General features: G+C 43.4%; 1 protein-coding gene across 2 annotated transcripts; it reads right to left on the minus strand.

The window, feature by feature from the left end:
• Positions 1 to 5,196: 5,196 nt before the first annotated feature.
• LOC119958579 lies at positions 5,197 to 19,962 on the minus strand. 2 transcript variants are annotated; one of them, XM_038787059.1, is made up of 6 exons: positions 19,796 to 19,962; positions 16,261 to 16,296; positions 11,838 to 12,134; positions 6,883 to 7,188; positions 6,336 to 6,444; positions 5,197 to 5,338 (listed from the first exon to the last, which is right to left on the minus strand). In XM_038787059.1, the coding sequence occupies exons 1-6, from the start codon at positions 19,824 to 19,826 to the stop codon at positions 5,332 to 5,334; spliced, it is 786 nt and encodes a 261-aa protein (XP_038642987.1). In that variant the 5' UTR covers positions 19,827 to 19,962; the 3' UTR covers positions 5,197 to 5,331. The 2 variants fall into 2 exon arrangements, with proteins under 2 accessions (XP_038642987.1, XP_038642989.1); XM_038787061.1 differs by lacking the exon at positions 6,883 to 7,188.
• Between the last annotated feature and the right edge of the window lie 3,195 nt (positions 19,963 to 23,157).

Raw genomic sequence — 23,157 nt, forward strand, 5'->3', positions numbered from 1 at the left:
TCTACCACCTGGCCTGGCTCATTCCCCAATACCCTGGGTGAGATTCTTAATGAGTACTTTGCATCGGTATTCACAAAGGAGAGGGACAAGACGGATGTTGAGGCTAGGGATGGATGTTTAAATACTCTAGGTCAAGTTCTCATACGGAACGGGGAAGTTTTGGGTATTCTAAAAGACATTAAGATGGACAAGTCCCCAGGACCGGATGGGATCTATCCCAGGTTACTGAGGGAAGCGAGGGTCGAAATAGCTGGGGCCTTAACAGATATCTTTGCAGCATCCTTGAGCACGGGTGAGGTCCCGGAGGACTGGAGAATTGCTAATGTTGTTCCTTTCTTTAAGAAGGGTAGCAGGGATAATCCAGGGAATTATAGACCTGTGAGCTTGACGTCAGTGGTAGTCAAACCTTTGGAGGAGCTACTGAGGGATAGGATCTATTCACATCTGAAAGAAAATAGACTTATCAGTGATAGGCAGCATGGTTTTGTGCAGGGAATGTCATGTCTTACAAACTTAATAGAATTCTTTGAGGAAGTGACAAAGTTAATTGACGAGGGAAGGGCTGTAGATGTCATATACATGGACTTTACTAAGGCGTTTGATAAGGTTTCCCATTGCAGGTTGATGCCAAAAGTGAAGACGTATTGGGTTCACGGTGTACTAGCTAGATGGATAAAGAACTGGCTGGGAAACAGGAGACAGAGCAGTGGTGGAATGGAGTGTCACAAAATTGAGAAGGGTGACTAGTGGTGTTCCACAGGGATCCGTGCTCGGACCACTGTTGTTTGTGATCTACATAAATTACCTGGAGGAAGGTATAGGTGGTCTGATTAGCAAGTTTGCAGATGATACTAAGATTGGTGGAGTTGCAGGTAGCGAGGAGGACTGTCAGGGAATACAACAAAATATAGATAGATTGGAGAGTTGTGCAGAAAAATGGCAGATGGAGTTCAATCCAGGCAAATTCGAGGTGATGCATTGTGGATGAGCAAATTCAAGAGCCGACTATATGATCAATGGAAGGGTCCTCGGGAAAAATGATGTACAGAGAGATCTGGGAGTTCAGGTTCATTGTACCCTGAAGGTGGCAACGCAGGTTCATAGAGTGGTGAAGAAGGCATACAGCATGCTTGCCTTCATCGGACGGGGTATTGAGTAAAGGAGTAGGCAGGTCATGTTACAGATGTATAGGACTTTGGTTAGGCCACATTTGGAATACTGCGTCCAGTTGTGTTCGCCACATTTCAAGAAGGATGTGGATGCTTTGGAGAGGGTGCAGAGGAGGTTCACCAGGATGTTGCCTGGTATGGAGGGTGCTAGCTATGAAGAAAGGTTGAGCAGATTAGGATTGTTGTCGTTGGAAAGACGGAGGTTGAGGGGGGACCGGATTGAGGTATATAAAATTATGAGAGGTATGGATAGGGTGGACAGCAACAAGCTTTTTCCAAGAGTGGGGGTGTCAGTTACAAGGGGTTACGATTTCAAGGTGTGAGGGGGAAAGTTTAAGGGAGATGTGCGTGGAAAGTTGTTTACGCAGAGGGTGATGGGTGCCTGGAACGCTTTACTAGCGGGGGTGGTAGAGTCGGGCAAGATAGCATCATTTAATAGGCATCTAGACTGGTATATGAACGGGCGGCAACAGAGAGAATTAGACCTTCGAAAATAGGCGACAGGTTTAGATAAAGGATCTGGATCGGCGCAGGCTGGGAGGGCCGCAGGGCCTATTCCTGTGCTGTAATTTTCTTTGTTCTTCTTTGCAATACGAGGTCCAGTACTGCCCCTTCCTTGTTTGACTCTCTACAGATTGTTTTATGAAGCCCTCCTGGATGCTCCTTAGAATCTCTGCCCCGTCTAAGCCCCTAGCACAAAGTGAGTCCCAGTCAATATTGTGGAAGTTACTCTTTTCCAAAATCTGTCTACCTATCTGCTCCTCTATCTCCCGCTGGCTTTTGGGATGCCTGTTGTAAACACCCAACGTTGTGACTGCACCATTCTTATTGATATCTACCCATATAGCCTCATTGCCCTCTGAGGTGTCCACCCGTAGTGCAGTTGTGATATTCTCTGTTACCAGTAGCGCTACTCCGCATCTATCCCGCCTGAAACATCTAAAGCCTGGAGCGTTTAGCTGCCAATCCTGTTCTTTCCTCAACCAGGTCTCTGTAATGGCAACAACATCATATTTCCAAGTACGAATCAAAGCTCTACGTTCATCTGCCTTACCCGTAATACTTCTTGCATTAAAAGATATGCAGTTCAGGTCACCAGACCCGCTGTGTTTAGCAACATCTCCCTGTCTGCTCTGCCTCAGAGCCATATTTCTCCCTCAATGTTTTCACCTTCTGACTTATTCACGTCGGTTTTTAAACACAAAACAATATTTATTCCATCAATTTAACTTAACCTTTTAAAAAAATAATTCGATCAGTTACCAACCCTTTACTTCAAAGATAACCCCGAAAATAATACAACACTAAATAATCCCTTAAAATGTTCCTTCAGTCATCCAAAAGGCTTTAAACTTTTAACACAAACAGATCAGGTTAAATACATTACTTTTAGGAGTTTAAATCACCCAAATGATACAGAGATAATCTTTCCTGGCAGACATCACAGCAGCTTCCAGCTTACTGCAACACAGACACACCCAAACTCTAATGCCCACCCCCCTGTCATACTAGTTTGAACCCTCCTGTGTGTCACTAGCGAACCTCGCGGTAAGGATATTTATGCCTCTCCAGTTTAGATCCAACAGGTCCTTAATATAAATGTCACACCTGCCCCGGAAGAGCTCCTGATGGTCCAGATAACGGAAACCCTCCCTCTTACACCAGCTGTTTAGCCACGTATTTAGCTGCTCTACCTTCCTATTTCTAGCTTCACTGGCACGTGCCACAGGGAGTAATCCCGAGAGGTCTTGTCTTTTAACTTTCTGCCTAGCTCCCTGAACTGCTGCTGCATGACCTCATGCCCCTTCCTGCCTATGTCGTTAGTACCAATCTGTACAATGACCGCTGCCTGTTTGCCCTCCTCCTTCAGGATACCCGCTATCCGTTCAGAGACATCCCGGAACCGGGCACCTGGGAGGCAACATACCATCCTGGAGTCTCTTTCACGTCCACAGAAGCGCCTATCTGTGTCCCTGACTTTAGAGTCCCCGATGACTATTGCTCTTCTGCACTTTGATCCTCCCTTCTGAACATAAGAGCCTGCCCTGGTGCCACTGCACTGGTTGCTGCTGTTTTCCCCTGATAGGCTGTCTCCCCCTCCCCCCACCGACAGTATTCAAAGGGGTATACCTGTTCGAGAGGGGGACAACCGCTGCGGATTCCTGCACCGACTGCCTGCCCTTTCTGGTGGACTACCAGTTCTCTGCCTGCACCTTTAAACCACATTTATATAAATATAAGCACATTTATATAACTTCTATCTATGATGCTTTCCGCCAGCTCCATGCTGCTAAGTGCATCCAATTGCTGCTTCAACCGAACCATGCGGTTTGTGACGAGCTCCAGTTGGGTGCACTTTCTGCAGATGAAGCCATCTGGGACGCTGGAAGCCTCCCGGAACTGTCACATCTCACACTCAGAGCAGTGCACAACTCTAATTGAAATATGATTGCGCACCAAATGTTCAGGCAGGGCATCAAAATTGCAAGTTACCTTCCCTTCCATATAACGTCTGTGGCATTCGCGCACTCCCCCACGCGGGAATTGAGAACAATGGAAATGCTGATGATGGACAGCAAACTTCTAAATCTTCATCAACAGCACTTTCGCAAACAGCAACATCGACCGGCGAACATAAAGACCATCACCTGCCTGACCTAATCCAAATCAATGATCCTGTCGGTTTCTTGTTGCGTCGCCTGCCCTACCATCAGCAGGGTGTATAATATGGCAACAGCAACGCCGGAACATTGTCTGGTGTAACTGTGCAATGGATAAGAACTCAGAAATCAGTTAGAATTTTCAACTGGTCATCAAAACTCTGGAGAAGCAATCGTCGAACAGATCAGACATGTAACATTACATTAGCTTGTCCCTGTAAATTGAGTAAGTTCATGAACAACATTAAATGGCGCCTACCAATAAAACTAGCTTCATGATAATGCACGTACATAGGAGAATGTGGTAGGTGTTAATTTGAAGCGCAGTGCTTTTCACTAATTTAAATTGGTATGCTCCAGCTTCAGAATTGATAGTGCGTCCTCGAATATCATAGAATCATAGAATTTACAGTGCAGAAGTAGGCCATTAGGCCCATCGAGTTTGTACCTGGTCCTGGAAAGAGCACCCCACCCAAGGTCAACACCTCCACCCTATCCCCACAACCCAGCAACCCCACACAACAATATGGGCAATTTTGGACATTAAGGGCAATTTAGCATGTCCAATCCACCTAATCTGCACATCTTTGGACTCTGAGATGAAACCGGAGCACCCGGAGGAAACCCACGCACACACGGTGAGGATGTGCAGACTCCGCACAGACAGCGACCCAAGCCGGAATCGAACATGGGACCCTGGAGCTGTAAATCAATATGTACACATATATGGGTATTTCTTTGAAATGTAAAAATTCACATCACTTCAAATTATTTTAGAAGTTCTAAATTTCGAAACTGTTAGCAATCTGACCACAGCGCTATGTTATCACTCAACCTGAATCAAATAAATTATGCTGATTTCCACGCGAATTATGTGTCAACATGGGTCTTCGTAAGGGATAAAGACGTCAGAAGAGGGCCGTGCCATCGTGCCTGCCTAGCTCTTTTGAAGACGTTCGCAATTTTAATGACTTTTATTGCGTAGAAATAGCAAAACATTAAAGGCAACACAGCCCAACTGATGCAATACCATATTTTAGCTCCATAACGTCCTTCCTCTACATCACTTCTGTTTCTGTTTCATAATTCATCTGTTTTTATTAATAAATCCCGATAATTGCAGAAATTATATTCCCTACATTCCGTGTAAGTAACTGCTAAACCATTTCGTCAGGCGAGGAAAGCAACCGGAATCCTGAAGCTTGGAATGTTCCCTTGTTAATTTACGTTCGACACATTGAACTCGCAAAGTGGAACTGGTTTCACTTAAGAAAAATAAATATTCCCTTAATTTACCTTTTATTAGTACAATATGCTGTGTACTTCAGAATGACCTATGCAAGTTATGGCACGTTTGATAACGAGCAGATGATCAGGGCATGTTTTATTTTCCAGATAATACAATAAAGACGTAAAACAATTGTTGCAATATGGAGTCACTCCAGTGAGGTTTCAATCCAGGTTCTGAATTTGCAGAAGTTTCTGAAACCTTTTTAAAGGTCTTAATCCCTGTTGAAATCAAAATAATAATATTTTATTGTAACAAGTATGAAGTTACTGTGAAAATGCTCTAGTCGCTACATTCCGGCGCCTGTTCGGGTATTAAACTCGCGCTGCTGGCCTTTTTCGACATTACGCACCAGCTGTATAGCCCACTGAGCTAAACCAATAGCGATTAGAAAATGGCGTTGTTTCTGAACTTAGTCCACCGCCGCTCTATTATATATTTTATCCATGTGCCATCCGTTTATAATCATTCATTCATTTTCCAGTCCCTCGATTTAATTAATTGATCCCTCACTACACTGTTAAAGTCCTCGCCACTGTATTTTACATATAAATTGAGTCACAGATGTCTATCCGCCATACATATCTCGGGCAACTTTATGTTGCACTGCACCAGATCAGGGGCGTTGTCACATTCGCACGAATGGTCAGTGATCAAAATTGCAAACTCTTCTCTAAGTAACATATTTATGACCCGCTGTGTGTTTCGAACGTTTTCCGCTATTATTTTAAACTACGTAAGAACATAAACCATGTTGCTGCTCCGTTTTATGGACGCTAGTTTGACACATTAGAATAGAAATTTTAATGTAATGAACGTCAGTCAACGTTTGGCCGCTATACATTACTAATGTACATCTAATATCGTTGTGCGTAATGTCCAATACCTTAGACCAGGACTATTTATCGGCATGCGAAGTTCCCTGTAAATCCCACTTGATACGTATCCAAAACGAATCTGCTGCCACGCAGCATCAAGCAAAAACACAAGCTGGTGCTCGTGTGTTTTTTTCTCAACATGGAAATGTTATTAACTGATCCAGTACCAGGCATTAATCCAATGGAGAGACAAGACAGTCACTTCGTTCCTGAAGGTGGGATGCCACCTGGCATATGGTGCATCACATCGGACCAAATAATTACATTTTCATTTCCAGACAATTCCACAGCGCACAATAAACAGAAAAACAACGGGAACAATTCTATTTCTGTGACTCACCTTCCGGCTGGTTGACATTCGCAAAAATGATCAATCAAAATTATCACCATAATGAGGAACAATAATAGGCTGAAGACAGTGTGTACCAGAACTGTTGTGCGATTATGTCCTGTGAAGTAGGAAAAGGTATCGTCCATTAATATTTATATGCCATTCCCTCGAATGTAAGATTTCAAAAGACTAATAAATAATAGCTTCAACGGAAATCTTTGTTTTCGCTTCGTTCCGTTTTGTAGTCACCAATCCTGCCGCAATTGGCATTTACATGGGAATTATTCCAAGACATGTGATGTTGATTTGTATGCTTGCCTGGAGGCTGTTTTAGCACAGGGCTAAGTAGCTGGATTTTAAGGCAGGCCAGCAGCACGGTTCAATTCCCGTACCAGCCTCCCCGAACAGGCGCCGGAATGTGGCGACTAGAGGCATTTCACAGTAAATTAATTTCAAGGTTACTTGTGACAATGAGCGATTTTCCTATGGTAACTCCAATGGTTCCGACAATGTGACATTTGCACCACGAACCCCGTGTTTATCATTTGCAAAGCACCTTGTTCTGTCATCTTGAAATCTTTACTGAATGGTGAATATATCATACGTCCCAGAATATCTGTTTTATAACGGCACACGTAAGCTTCATACAATGGTTCTGGATGGTTGTCGACAGTGAAGGTCACAGTTTGCGTAGCACCTGAAAAATCCAGGGACTGTATAGCTGCTCCTTCCTTGTTTCTGTGCAAGTAAAATGTTCCCCGCGTGGAATTAAACTCACGGTGGCACTTTATATTAATTTTCATCCCAGTTGAACCTACAATAGAGGATGGTTCCTTGACGATTTGCGGTGCTGGAGGTTTATCTGCAGCAATATATGTTCGGGGGCGAGGTGGGGTGGGTAGGGCCAAGAAGTGATTGGAATTGGGGGTGGAGGAGAGTCAACAGAATAAAACATGTCGATAAATTAATAGGTTGAACGCAAACAAATATCGATACCCTAAAATAAAATGTTAGGTTACAAACGGCAATGATCTAGAGATACATTCATATTTCAACACACATTTCTGTTCAGTCATAAAATACTTAGACCTGAATGCTTAATAGTATTACCCTTTCCTATTGGCATGTTCTTACTTCACCCACCCTTTGTCTGGCAGAATCCGCAATGTACACAGCATGTTAACTTTATCCCCATTTTCATATATCACTTGCGCCGGTAACTACGATGAAATTTAACATAGTGACATTGGAATAGGACGTTTCTATTCACTGGTGTCGTTGGATGGACCATCCTTTATTGCGCAACCCTAATTTAGATCACAGGTAGGCTCGAGCAGGTAAGGGGGACAGATTTATATCCCTCAAGTACATGTGTTAATCTGTTGGGCATTAATGTCAATTGCCAATGGTCTTGAATAGACTTTTATTCCTGATTTTATTGAATTCGAATATCACAATCTGCCATGCTGGAATTTGAACCCGGTTATCGACAGGATCACCTTGTGTCTCTGGGTTGCAAGTGCCGTGACAATACTAGTACGTCATCATCGATGTTGCTGCCCATCCGAACGAATGCGCCCAACGTGTGTCTCCAAGCAATGCCCCTGACAGCAAGGGTCTATCGACTCAGCTAACTCATCATGGCTAACCGGACAGTTGAATGCGTTTTACACATATTATCCCCAAAATCTTTACCTTACTGTTGATCTGAAATCTATCAATCTCTGCTTTAAACACACTCAATGACTGAGCGAACACAGCCCTCTGGGGCGGAGAATTCCAATAATTCACAACCCTCTGTGTAAAGACATTTCTCTTCATCTCTGTCTCGAGTGACATCCCCCTTATTTTTAAATCCCCCCCATCCGCCATTATCGACGACCCCGCTACGGCAAATATCTTACCTGCAACTTCTTGTATCCGCTATTAATTATATTGTAGGTTTCAATCAGATCACCTTTCATTCTTAACAACTCCCGCGAACACAGTCCCAGTTTTCCCTAATCTATCTTCCTCAGATAACACTGCCATTCGCAGACGGAGTCCTGTGACATTTGTTGTACTCGTTAATCGGAGTCATTTTCGCCAGGAGTATTGGAAGCTGAATACGCAATACGATAGTGTTTAATTAGTTGTGACGGATAGAAGGCGCAGAAGTAGACTTCGCGAGTGTTAGATCAACCATGATTTAAAAAAAATGGCGGAGCAGTCTCAGGGGGCCGATTGATTTCTCCTGTTCTTATTTCTTATTGTTGTATTTTCTTATGGTCTCCCCAAGGCAAATCTCCTTTCTGTACGGTCAGCAAAGCCACACAAAATACTCCATTTGAGCATTAAACAGCTGATACAATTGCTGCAATACCTGTCTTGTCCTGTACCTAAACCATCGTACTATGAGACAAACATTCCTTTAGTCTTGCGAAAACCTTCCTGCAGTAGCATGCTAGCCTTCAGTGACTTATGGACAAAGGCTTCCTTATACCTTTTTACTTCTACACTTTCTAACTTCTTACCATTTCGGAAATACGACGGATATCTATTTGTTTAATCAAAATGGATCACCATACATTTTACCGCATCTATTCCATATGATATTTCTTGCTATCTTCCTTATTCTGTCCAAGTCCTCCAGTAGTCGTTTTACATCTTCCTCAGAACATACTTTCCCGCTTCGCTTTGGATGATCATCAATATGGAATATATGATATTTTCTCCCCACATCGAAATCGTTGATGCAGATTTTGAAAAACTGGCGCAGAATTACAGTTCTTCGTGTTAATCCTGGAGCCATAGTCTGTCCAAGCGACAATGATCTGTTTTTTCCTATTCACTGTTTTCTGTCTCAATGGCAATCTCAATCGGTGCCAATATGCTTTTGCTTTTTCTGGTGCTGATCAACCATCTGAGGGGGATGTTCGCAAAACACATTCAAAGTTCGAACATACAACGCTCATCGACTCTTTTATCAATGATATGCACAGTTTCTTTATTCTATTGTATCCTTGGGAGAGGATGAGCCAAGCCGAGCAGGGTAGCGGATGTGGATCGTGAGCTAATGTCTGTCATCGCTATGTTCGAGTAAGGTGCCTAGAGTCAGATTATTTCTTTTCTTTTTGGCTGTGCTCACTTTTCTTCGTGTCTACGTGGACTGTTCAGATTTCTGCTGCGGACGGTGATTTATTGAGCTCACAATTTAGGGGATGGTTGTCATTTCCCCTAATTTGCATCTCCCACTTTGGCAGTTTATCTGCTGTCGGACATTTTGTGAACGTGGTCGATTTTTTTTTACCTCTGTATTTCCGTAAGGCTGTGTGTCTGGTGAGATATCCCTCACGGGAGAGGTGCTTTCGGTCCCTTTTATGAACTACATTGGGTCTGGAGAGAAATAAGTTGATTTCCCCTTCGCACTGGGCTTTTCAGATATTATTCTCTTCTTCGGTCATTCTGTTTGAAAGCGATGGGTGTTGTGGATGTTGTCCCTGATTCATCAAGTCTTCTGGCTAATTCTGCAGTAACTGTTGTCTTGGTCAGAGCGTGTTGTAGATTGAAACCTAGAGCTGTCTTTATGCCTTGCTTGTACCATGCAAATTTGTATAAACAAATATTGGAAATCTATTACCTGACGTCTTGAGGGAACTGCAGTTCATAAAACTGATTTATATTCCTAAGTCTATGTTGACTCTGTCCAATCAGTTCATGGTTGTGCAAATACCTATGTATTGGATCCTGAAAATAAATTCCAACATTTAGCCTCCCCGAATGTGATGTGAGCAAGCCTGAAGTTCCTTTTTTCTCTCTCTTAAACCCTCCTCAAATAGCAGAATGACATCTGATACAATCCAGATTTCATTAAACCATTCCACAATCTGTAGAATTCTGGAAAGTGATCACCAACGCATGCTTTATCTGCACATCAACTTCTTCCAACAGGCATCTGTCTCGCTGTTTCATCAAAAACGGTCGAAAAATAAGATCACAGTTCTCAGTGTGGTTGATGATATGGAGAAGAGGTGTATTATTTAACAATCTTTCCATACTCGAACTTTCTCTTGTATCTGAAAAATCCAACGTAAATTGATCCAGCAGAGCCTTTGTCGATACACGTGAATCAGACCAACCTCCAGCATTGCTGGTTCTTGGGTCATTGATCCCTCTTTTTAAATATCCCCATTGATTTGAAATTTGTCTTCGGCAGTGGATCTTTTGCCAGTGATGCACCATGTCTGAAATTTAAGCCGATTGGCTTCTATGGAAATTAATGTTCTGCATTTATTATAAACGCAGAGAGACATTCAGTATTGCGTCCTTGACGCCAGATCCATTTGTTCTTTGAAACGAAAATGTATATTCCCTATTCCCAATTCACTTAAGTACATGAGGCATTGCAGAAAAAAAGAATAAATGACTGATTCAGTGTCATGCAAAATATTTCGCATTCAACATGCTGTTCTCGCTGAATAGAATATGTAAAAATACGTCAATATAAATGTACTTGAGATCAATTTCTTGGAAATAATTTGGCAACCAGCAATAAATATCCTGACTTTATAATGTTAACAGTTCTTTATAACTCGAGGCATTGAAATCTCCGGAAACTGATCTCATTGATCTTCTCTATCTCAAGAATTCTCTCCATGTCGATACTGTTAAAATTTTGGGTCGTGTGCTGTTAACAACATTTTGGTAGCAACATTGGTAGCTTACTATTGAATATATAATATATAATGTATACATATAATAATAATTAATAATAACCTTTTATTGTCACAGGTATAAAGTTACTATGAACAGCCCCAGGCGCCACATTCTGGCGCCTGTTCGTGTAAGCTGGTACTGGAATTGAACCCGCGCTGCTGGCCTTGTTCTGCATTACAAACAAGCTGCCTAGTCCACTGGGCTAAACCATATATCGGTGTGTAAGTATATAGGTAAATATTTTGCACAATTGGGGGCAGCACTGTGGGGCAGTGGTTCGCACTGCTGCTCACGAAGCTGAGGTCCCATGATCCATCCTGGCTCTGGGTCATTGTCCGTGTGGAGTTTCCACATTTTCAACGTGTTTGCGTGGGTTCAGCCCCCCAGAACCCCAAAATGTGCATTGGAGCTGGATTGGAGACGCTAAATTGCACCTTAATTGGAACAAATACATTGGGTACTCCAAATTGAAAAAAATATATATTTTGCAGAATTGTCGTGGTTCGAGTCGCAGATTAACTGGCGGGCTGTACGTTTCAGGATATACTGGAAATGTTCGCCTGTGTTAATATCAGGGTTGAGCTGCGTAGCATTGACGTAATTCCGAAGTCGAGTAAACCGCGGCCCGATAACTGTAAGGACACCGCAAGCTTTAATCCCTCAAATCCGGCTGCAATTAAAATGTAATTCAGATGGCGTATATCCTGATTTGCACCGTTGATTCAATAAATGTATCGCGTGACGCATTGTATAAGTCTTAGGAGATAGCAAAACAAATCCATGCAATCTTATTCACTATTTATTTTCGGTGCATACCTCGAATTTGTATCGGGATTGGATCGCTCTGATTTGAAAATCTCCATTTTGCGAACTCCAGGATTAAACACTGACAGGTATAATTCCCCTCCAAAATCGGAGCTGCAACGAACTCGATCGTGTTCTCACACTCTCCCTCGTTGACATCTCGGTATAAATTTCGAATCAGTTTCCGGTTTCTGCAGGAATGAATTCTCCAGATGGGACACTGACAGCGACAGGTGAGATGTATGTCCTCTCCAGTCAGGAACACTTTAAATTCTGGAGTCACAGACAAGGTTGGGACGGATATGTCAGCTGAAGAACACAACAGGATAACAGTTTATAAACAGAAGCAGTTTTTCTTAATTAGCGGTTACATTATTATTTATTATTATTATTTCTCATTGTCATAATGGAAATAGAGGTGGCCAAAGTAAGTAAGAAGGTACATGACACTCTTGCCTTTATCAGCAGGGACATTGAGTACAGGAGTTTGGAACTCATGTTGCAACTGTATAAAACCCTGGTTAGACCGCAATTGTCGTATTGCGTGCAGTTCTGGTCAAACACTATTAGAAGGACCTGAAAGGTTTGGAGAGAGTGCAAAGATGGTTCACCAAGATGTTGCCTGGTCCCGACAGTGTAGGCTGTGAGGAGACGTTGAATAAAGTAGGATTATTTTGACTGGAAAGATGGAGGCTGAGAGGAGACATGATAGAGGTATGGAAAATTAGGAGAGGCATAGACAGGGTGGATAGTCAGGGTGGAAGAGTCAATTACCAGGAGGCAGAAGTTCAAGGTGAGAAGGGGAAAGTTTAACGGAGATGTGCGGGCTACGTTTTTAATACAGAGAGTGGTGGGTGACTACAACGCGCTGCAGAGAGGGTTTGGTGGTAGCAGGCACATTATCAACATTTATCAGGCATCTGGATGGGTACATGAATAGGAAACTAATAGAGATATACGGACCGAGTAAGGACACAAGGATTTTTTTTTATAATCAGAGCATCATAGTCGCCACAGGTTGAGAGAGCAGAAGGACCTCTTGCTGTGCGGTATATTTATTTGTTCATTGTCATATCAATTATTTTTCCTATGATTAGTATATCTCTTATGGCGATGATGATTATCATTGTGACGTCTATATAATTATATCAGTTGCAAATGCAGTTTTTACAAAAAAATGAAACTGTCGCGCATCATTTAATCGAGACCAGAGTTAGTGTTTTTAAAGGCGTGTCATGGGGTCTAAAGAAAAAAATAAACAAAATATATCAATTAGTGGAGTTAATGGAGAAATTGTTGTCAGTGTTAAGGTCCTAATTATTCACAAGAGTAGATGAGTTTCCAAAAACACAAGTAAATATTCACGGCAGCATTCTAAACAATGGTCTATTAAAGGCGAAATTGAATGAAGTTCGTACCATGCTTGATTTAAGTAGCCCATTTCTAAAATTGGAACAAGTTTTTGTCGCTGGAAAGTTACACAAAAAGAAAAGCTGAAGGTTGTAAAATGTTTCGAAATTCATTTTGAAATACAGATCCGTTACTTGATGTAGGTGTCGCTGGCTGGAACAGCATCATGACCTGCGCTCAATATCAGATGGCAGCCATATTACAGTTGGTATCTCTGGCTGGACCATCATCGTGAACTGCCCTCCACATCAGATAGCAACCATATTTGTGTAGGTGTCGGTGGCTGGAGCGGCATCATGACTTGTCCACAAGTCTGTTGGCAGCCATATTACTGTAGATATCGCTGGCTGTATCAGCATCATGATCTGCGCTCCATACCAGATGGCAGCCATATTACTGTCGGTGTCGCTGGCTGGACCAGCATCGTGAACTGCCCTCCATATCAGATACCAGCCATTTTACTGCAGGTGCCGCAGGCTGGACCAGCATCGTGATGTGTCCTCCATATAAAATAGCAGCAGTATTACTGTAGGTGCCGCTGGCTGGATCGGCGTCTTGAACTGCACTCCATATCAAATTGCAGCAATATTACTGAAGCAGTCGCTGGCTGGACCAGCCTCATTACCTGCCCTCCAAATCAGATGGCAAACAAATTACTGTAGGTGTCGCTGGCTGGACCTGCATCATTACCAGCCCTCCATGTAAGAAAGCAGCCATATTACTGCAGGTGTAGCTGGCTGGACCAGCATCATGACGTGTCCATATATTTAGCAGCCACATTACTGGAGGTGACGCTGGCTGGAGCGGCATCACGAACAACGCTCCGTATCAGATAGCGGTCATATTACTGTAGGTGTCGCGAGCTGGACCACAATCATGAACTGCGCACCATATCGGATAGCGGCCATATTACTGTAGGTGTCGCGAGCTGGACCACAATCATGAACTGCGCTCCATATCAGATAGCGGCAATATTACTGCAGGTGTCGCAGGCTGCACCAGCATCATAGCCTGTCCTCCATATCAGACGGCAGCCATATTACTGCAGGTGTCGCTGGCTGGACCACCGTTATTAACTGCATTCCATATCAGAAGGCAGCTATATTACTGTAGGTGCCTCTAGCTGGAACTGCAACAACAACTGCTCTCCATATCAGATAGCAGCTATATTACTGCAGGTGCCGCAGGCTGCACCAGCATCATAGCCTGTCCTCCAGATCAGACGGCAGCCATATTACTGTATGTGTCGCTGGCTGGACCACCATCATTAACTGCATTCCATATCAGATAGCAGCTATTTTACTGCAGGAGTCGCTGGCTGGACCACAAGCATGAACAACGTTCCATATCAGATGGCAGCCATATTACTGTAGTTGTCGTTGGCTTGATTAGCTTCATGGCGTGCGCTCCTTATCAGAAGACAGCCAGATTACTCGAGGAGTGTTTGGCTGGACCGGCATCATGACCTGCCCCCATAACAGATAGCAGCCATAGTTGTGTAGGTGTCGCTGGCTGGACCAACATCATGACCTGTCCTCCGTATCACTTGGCAGCCATATTTCTGCAGAGGTTGCTGGTTGGACCAACATCATGACCTGCGCTCCATATCAGATTGCAACCATATTAGAGTAGGTGTCGCTGGCTAGACCCGCACCATGACCTGCTATCCATATCTGATGCTATCTATATTACTGTAGGTGACGCTGGCTGGACCAGCATCATGACCTGCCCTCCATATCAGATAGCATCGATATTACTGTCGGTGTCGCTGGCTGGCCCAGCATCATGAGCTGCGCTCCATATCAGATAGCATCCATAGTACTGTCGGTGTCGCTGGCTGGCCCAGCATCATGAGCTGCGCTCCATATCAGATAGCATCCATAGTACTGTCGGTGTCGCTGGCTGGCCCAGCATCATGAGCTGCGCTCCATATCAGATAGCATCCATATGACTGCAGGTGTCGCTGGCTGTGCCACCATCATTAACTGCGTTCCATATCAGAAAGCAGCTGTATTACTGTAGGTGTCGATGGTTAGACTACAATCATGAACTGCGCTCCATATCAGAAATTAGCCATATTGCTGTAGGTGTCGCAGGGTGGACCAGCATCATGACCTGTCCACCGTACCAGATGTCAGCCATATTACTGTAGGTGTCGCTGGCTGGACGAGCATCATGACCTGACCTCCATATCAAATGGTAGCCATATTATTGTAGGTGTCTCTGCCTGGACCAGCATCACGACCTGCACTCCGTACCAAGTTGCAGCCATATTACTGTAGGTGTCGCTGGCTGGGGCAGCTACATGACCTGCGCTTCATGTAATCTAGCAGCCACATTACTGTAGGTGTCGGTGGCTGGACCAGCATAATGACCTGTGCTCCATATAAGATAGCTGCCATATTACTATAGCTTCTGATGGCTGGAACAGCATTAGAAACCGCCAGCAGCCATATTACTTTGGTTGTCGCAGGCTGTACCAGTATCATGACCTGTCCTCCATATCAAATGGCAGCCATATTACTGTAGGTGTCGCAGGCTGGACCAGCATCATTATCTGCCCTCCATATCAGATTCAGCTATATTACTGTAGCTGTCCCTGACTGGACCAGCATCATGACCTGCGCTCCATATCAGATGACAGCCATTTGACTGTAGGTGTCGCTGGCTGGACTGGCAGCACGAACTGCGCTCCATATCAGATAGCAGCCGTATTAAACTAGGTCAGAACTGGCCATTCCTGCGGATTGCCTTACTGCAGATTAGTGAACTAGATGTTTTGTTACGACATTAGACAATGTTTCGATGTTCATCATTCGACATTCAATTCCAGATTGTTCTTGTCATTGAATTCAAAGGTCAGCATCTGCCAATGTAGAAATTGAGCACCCGTCACGGATCTTGCCTTAGGTATCTGGATTACTAGTTCAGTGACAATACCACTCGGCCACTGCTTCCCCATTAACAGTACATTAGATTTTGATGATTCGAGTAGTTATTAATTTCACCTCAAATGCATACTCACCGTCTATTTCCTTCACGACCACCACATGGAGATTAACTAGGAAAGAAAATGTATAAAGTGAACAATATTTCAATAATGTAGAGAGAATCCCATTCTTTATCTTAGATAGATTTAGCAAGGAAATTAATTGTTATTAGATTGGAAAAATTAGGTGGGAGAGGATTTAGATCGTTTGGAGACTTGGGCAGAGAGGTGGCAAATGGAGATTAATCCGGACAAATGTGAGGTCATGCATTTTGGAAGGTCGAATGCAGTCGGGAATATGCAATGACTGGTAGAACCCTCAAGAGTATTGAAAGTTAGAGAGATCTAGGTGTACAGGTTCACAGGTCACTGAAGGTGGCAACACAGGTGAAGCAGGTAGTCAAGAAGGCATACGGCATGCTTGCCTTCATTAGCCGGGCATTGAGTACCAGAATTATCAAGTCAAGTTACAGCTATATAGAACCTTTGTTAGGCCACACTTGGAGTATTGAGTTCAATTCTGGTGGCCACAATACCAGAGGATATGGAGTTTTTAGAGAGGTTGCAGAAGAGATTTACCAGGATATTGACTGGTTTGGAGGGCATAAGCTATGTGGTGCGGTTGAATAAACTCGGTTTGTTCTCACTGGAATGTCAGAGGTTGAGGGTCGACCTGATAGAGGTCTACAAAATTATGAGTGCATAGACAGAGTGGATAGTCGGAGGCTTTCCCCCAGGGTAGAGTGGTCAATTACTAGAGGGTGTAGGTTTAAGGTGCGAAGTGAAGAGGAGATGTACGCGGCAAGATTTTTACCCAGAGGGTAGTGGGTGCCTGATACTTGCTGCAGGAGGAGATAGTGGAAGCAGGGACTGCAGTGTCATTTAAGGTGCATCTTTACAAATACATGAATAGGATGGGAATAGAGGGATTCGGACCCAGAAAGTGTAGAAGATTTTAGTTTAGATGGGCAACATGGTCGGCACGGGCTTGGAGGGCCGAAGAGCCTGTTCCTGTGCTCCAATTTTCTTTGTTCTTTTTTGAAACGATTTTGTCTTCCGTGGTTCAATTGTACCGTGCTTATGGAACATAGAATTTACAGTGCAGAAGGAGAATATTCTGTCCATTGAGTCTGCACATGCCCTTGGACAGAGCACCCCACTGCAGGCCCACACAACCACACGATTCCCGTAAACCTGGAATGTTTAGTATGGCCAATATACCTAACCTGGACAGCTTTGGACCGTCGGAGGAGATCGGAACACCAGGAGGAAACCCATGCAGACAAGGGAAGAACGTGCAAACTCCACACTTACAGTGACCCAAGCCGGGAATGGAATCTGGGAAACTGGCGCTGTGAATAAACTGTGCTACCCACTGTCTTTCCGTGCTTCCCCTGTGCTTGTTTGATCATCGTAACAGTCTGACCTACGGACCATATATATTTAAACCTATTAAAACAATCTACGACGTAAAAATGCCAGTTTTGATAATTTAACAGAGTCACTGTATGGGAGTGTATTATACATTTCTTCTGAACTTTTGTTTGTGACGCACATTCTCAATTCCCAGATGAATACTTTGAACTCATTGTGAGATTCACTTCCACTGTTCTGTGCTTTCCCAAGGAACAGACACATGTGATTGGCAATTCGCTTATTAGTGCTGAGACTCTTGGTCTGATCAGCATGGAATATGGCCTCCTCAATAAATAATAGGTAATATTATGTAGCTGTTGCAAAATTTCAATTCCATCTTTATTGGTCAGTTCAATTAAAGTGGAAATGTAAAAACATGTGTTCGGTCCTTCTTTTCCCAAACGTTCATGCCATTCAGTGACACTATTGTTCATTTTCACACTGAATGCATGGATTATGCCTTAGCTACATTCACATGCGGAAGAATAGACTAACATCCCATTCAACTTCCCAACAATTTCCTTAAACAGCTTACTTGCTTTCGGTGACTCTTTTGAAAGGACATTCTAGTACTTTTTCACATCTACATTTCTCAACCTAGCCTCATTTAATTCATACTCTGTTTTATTTTTCGTACCTGTGTGGACAGTTTTACACTTATCCACGTTAGAGTAATTCTACCATCTATTTTCACACCCAATCCACTTGTCGAATTCGCTTTGAATAAATATCACATTCCTCTCAGCAGTCCCAATACCACCTAGTATTATGCCAACCAGGAACTTGGAAATATCACATTGTGTTCGCTCTTCCAAATCGTTCATATATATTGTGAATAGCAGTTTCCCAAGCACTGATCACTGTAGGAAACCACTGGCCACCGCCTGCCACTTTGAATAAAATATCAATTTGATCCTTCACTCTGATTCTTGACTGCTAAACCATGCTAAATCCATTCCGAATTTACCTCAGGTCCATCTACTTTCGTTTTGAGCATGTACCTCTTGTGGGTGAATGTATGTAATGACACAGTCTGCAATGTTTACTGCTGTAGAGTAATGGAGAAACTAACGATTTTATGGAGAAGTGATTCCTCCTTATCTGCAACTTGAACCGAATACCTCTCATGCTATACCAATTACGCACGGGCGAATCATATTATATGTTTACACCACAAATAATTTCAGTATTGAAAGCTGCAATAGGTATTTTGGCAATCTGGTCAATGTTCATGGCAAAACAACAGCTTAACTATCGGGTCCAGCCACTTGAAACTTCTCTGAATGTATCACCTTCTCGAAAATTCGAGGCAACAGCATAATGCAGAAAAATTGGCTGCAGTCGGACTGTGTAGATACAAACAGAAGTGATTTCCATATACTTCATGTCCATTGAAATGAATGTCGAAATTGATTTTGTTTATTTAACTTAATGCTGTAGCATGCTAATTTAATGCTTCAACCAAGACAACAAGATTCCCGTGCGCCACAACTTACCTTTTCCTTTTCCATTTAAATAAAATGTTCATACAATTTGGTTCAGCTGTCAAGTTTGCCTAGTCGGTAAAATTTTCCTCCACATAAAGGGTTCTAAGTGATTTTTGTGTCTTTGAAAAATCTGGTGAGAAAAAAACAGGTTCTCCAGACACAATATTAACATGGTTTGTGAATAATGTAATCACAGAACTTATCCCCGTGGAACTGAATACACTTCACTTTTGTGAAGAATTGTTTCGAATCTTTAAGAGTCTGTCTATGATTTCTGGGAGAGTCCCACATCTAAAGTTCCCTTACAAGTTTCTTGTTGCTGTTGTAGCATTTACCAATGCTCCACGCAGAATCAGCAACATTTTAATCAAATCGACCTCAAGCCATTCTCTTAAAGGGAAAACAGGTGTCACCTATGGTAAGTATTGTTACCATTTAACGCTTGGACGCCTCTCAAAATTCAGGATCGCATAATCTTTATTCTCCAATGATTAATTACGGGGATTCATTAAATAACTGAATATGCAGGTTGGGAAGGCTTCTTTTATCACTTATCTCTGCTATTGACTAGTTAAGAATGTTGTCTCCGGTAGTAAATGCATATTTTGGTTTACAAATCGCTGCCACTCCCGGGCGGCAAAGATAAATAACGTGAGACTTATACTCACTGATGCCCCAAAGAAGAGCGAGATTAATCATACTAGCAAGAAATCCGCACAGTCTTCAGCAACTAATTGTTCTTCCTGCATGTCTAACTCTTGTGTAGGCAGTTTTTGGAGCCACAGCTGCTTCCTGAGAACAAGCTCAGAAAGGAGAAGAAATACCAGGAAGTACGGTCGTCACTAGTGAGATCACGGTGTTATAATTGGTCAGGCTGTCGCGAAGAAACAGCTATTAGAATTCAATTTTGAAATAAAAATACCACGAAGTGTGACTGAACAGGAACCCTTTTCTGCGTTCCATGTCTGTGAAAAAGAGCGAGGAAAAAATATAATCTTTAATTTGTACATTCTCGCTGATAAATCACACGGATTGCTCCATTGCCTTCCTGTCTCAAAGAACGATTAACAATACAGCACAGGATTAGGCACTTCGACCCTCCAAGCGTGCACCGACTGTTGTACCTGCTAAACTAAAACCGTCTGCACTTACGGTATCTGTACCTTCCATTCCCACCCTATCCCAATATTAGTCTCGATGCACCCTAAATTCCACTATCGTACCTGCTCCCAACATCTTCCCAGGCAGCATGTTCAAGATATTTACCACCCTCTGTGAAAACAACTTGCCTCGCACATCTGTTCAGAACGCTTCCCCGCGCACTTTCAACCGATGTGCCCCTGGTACTTGACCTGAAGGAGAATCTGACAATCCACTCTGTCCGTGCAACTCATAATCTTGTGAACCTCCATCTGGTCACTTCCAACATCCGTCATTCCATTGAGAACAATCCGAGTTCATCAGACCTTCCCTCAGAGCTAATGTTCTCGATACCAAACAACAGCATTTCAAACCGCTTCTGTACATCTCCAAAGCATCCACATCCTTCTGGCAGTGTGGCGACAAGAATTGTGCGCAATATTCCAAATGAGACATAACTAAGGTCCTGTACATGACTTGCCAATTCTTATATTCAATGTCCCGACCGATGAAGGCCAGCGTGCGTATGGCTTCTTGACCACCTCATCCACATGCGTTGCCACGTTCAGTGGTCGGTGGACAATGCACATCCAGATCTCTCTGCCCGTCAGTACTCGGAAGAGTTCTACGATTTACTGTGTAATTCCTGCATGCAGTGGACGTTCCAAAGTGCATTACCTCACATTTATCCGGATTGAACTCCATCTAACATTTATCCGCCAAAGATTCCAACCAGTTTATATCTTGCTGTATTCTCTGACAATCTTCTTCACTATACGCAACGCCACCAATTTTTGTGCCGTCTGGGAACTTAATGATCAGACCAGCTACATATTCTTCCAAATAATGTATATACACCATGAAACATAAAGGCCTCAGAACTGGTCCATTTGTGGCACCACGAGTCAAAGCATTCCATTCAGAAAAAAACACCCATCTGCTGCGATCATCTGTCTTCTGTGACCGAACCAGTTCTGTATCCAACTTGCCAGCGCTCCTCTGATTCCATGTGACTTCATCTTTTGTACAGTCTACCACGAGGTACCTTGTCAAAGGCGTTACTGAAGTCCAACATCTACTGCCTTTTCCTCATCTCTCATCTTTGTCACTTCCTCGAAAAATTCGATCAAATTAGTGAGGCACGATCTAAACTTCACAAAACCATGCTGTCCTTCACAAATAGCTCCATTTGTTTCCAAATGTGAGTTAATCGTGTCTCTAAGAATAGTTAAGCCATGATGTGGAGATGCCGGCGGAGTTCACCTGAGGAAGGAGCAGTGCTCCGAAAACTATGTGTTTCAGACAAACCTGTTGGACTTAGAATAGATAGAACAGTACAGCACAGAACAGGCCCTTCGGCCCCGAGCAATGATCACCCCACTTAAACCCACATACCCGTAACCCAACAATCCCCCCATTAACCTTACACTACGGGCAATTTAGCATGGCCAATCCACCTAACCCGCACATCTTTGGACTGTGGGAGGAAACCGGAGCACCCGGAGGAAACCCACGCACACACGGGGAGGACGTGCAGACTCCACACAGACAGTGACCCAGCCGGGAATCAAACCTGGGACCCTGGAGCTGTGAAGCATTGATGCTAACCACCATGCTACAGTGAGGCCCTGGTATTGTAAGACTTCTTATTAAGATAAGGCTCACCGGTCTGTAATGTCCTGGATTATCCGAGCTGTCTTTCTTAAAAAATGGAACAACATCGGCTACTCTCCAGTCCTCTGTTAATTCACCTGTAGGAAATGTGGATAGTAAGATAGTGGATAGTAAGATTACTGTCACGACCCCAGCAAGCTCCTCCCTTGCCTCCCTCAGTATTCTCGGGTGCGTAATATGAGGCCCTGGGGACTTATCTACTTCAATGCTTTTTAAGATTCCCAAGACCTCCTCTTTATTAATATCAATATGAAGTTCAAAGGAAGAGAATTCTGCATCAGATTAAGCTAGTGTGGGTTCAAGCATTAGGTCAGACAAATGTAAAATTGGATGCTCGCACATGGATGCCTGACGTCATCGGGTACACTGTGCACTTTTTAAAATTGATTGTGACTTTTTCTCGTCAAATAAAAAAAAACGGGCTTTATTTTTTGGATATGTTTATTCTTCCTGATAAATTAGCACTCAGTACATTTATTGCAATTTGTCTGCCGGTATATATATATACGAGAAAAGAGATGACAAGGCAGCTTGTTTCTACCCAAGTGGCTTTAAAATAATTTGGCAGGGGGGTGGGAATCAGGACAGTAAGGCAGCAAGTGTCGATACTGGGGTACGAGGGTCAGGCTGAAAAGAATGGTCGGCTGACCCCAGTGGGATTGGAGGTCTGCAGTGTATATAGTTCAATGCACGGAGTATAACAGGTCAGACACAGAACCATATAATTTACAGTGCAGAAAGAGTCCATTCGGCCCATCGGGTCTGCACCGGTAGTTACAACGAGCACCCTAACGAAGCTCACGTGTCTCCCCTAACCCCGTAACCTAGTAACCCCCATTTAACATTTTTGGACACTCAGGTCAAGTTCTCATTGTCAATCCACCTAACCAGCACATATTTGGACTGTGGGAGGAAACGGGAGCATCCGGAGGAAACCCATGCAGACACCGGGAGACTGTGCAGGCTCCACAAAGACAGTGAGCCAGCCGGAAGTCGAACCATGGACCCTGGAACTGTGAAGCAAATGTGCAAATGTTCGACGGATGAAATTACTGCCTTGATTCACGCGCAGAACTTGCATGTGGCTGCTGTGATGGCGACTTGGTTAAAAAAGGGGTAAGATTGGAAGCTAAATATTCCAGGATATAAGTATTTTAGGCGAGTCAGGGCGGATGGAAAAAGAGGTGAGGGAGTTACAATACTTGTCACACACCAT

This window comes from Scyliorhinus canicula, chromosome 30, assembly GCF_902713615.1.
Source record: "Scyliorhinus canicula chromosome 30, sScyCan1.1, whole genome shotgun sequence".
In the NCBI taxonomy this organism is placed as follows: Eukaryota; Metazoa; Chordata; class Chondrichthyes; order Carcharhiniformes; family Scyliorhinidae; genus Scyliorhinus; species Scyliorhinus canicula.

Bases quoted from the DNA above. Each gene is read 5' to 3' on its own strand.
- LOC119958579 (XM_038787059.1), bottom strand. From the start codon at position 19,826: ATGATTAATCTCGCTCTTCTTTGGGGCATCA. The intron at 7,189-11,837 runs GTATGCACCGAA...ATATTGCTGCAG, and splicing joins AATCCCGATACAAATTCGAG to ATAAACCTCCAGCACCGCAA. The intron at 6,445-6,882 runs GTGCTTTGCAAA...CCTACTTCACAG, and splicing joins TTTCAAGATGACAGAACAAG to GACATAATCGCACAACAGTT.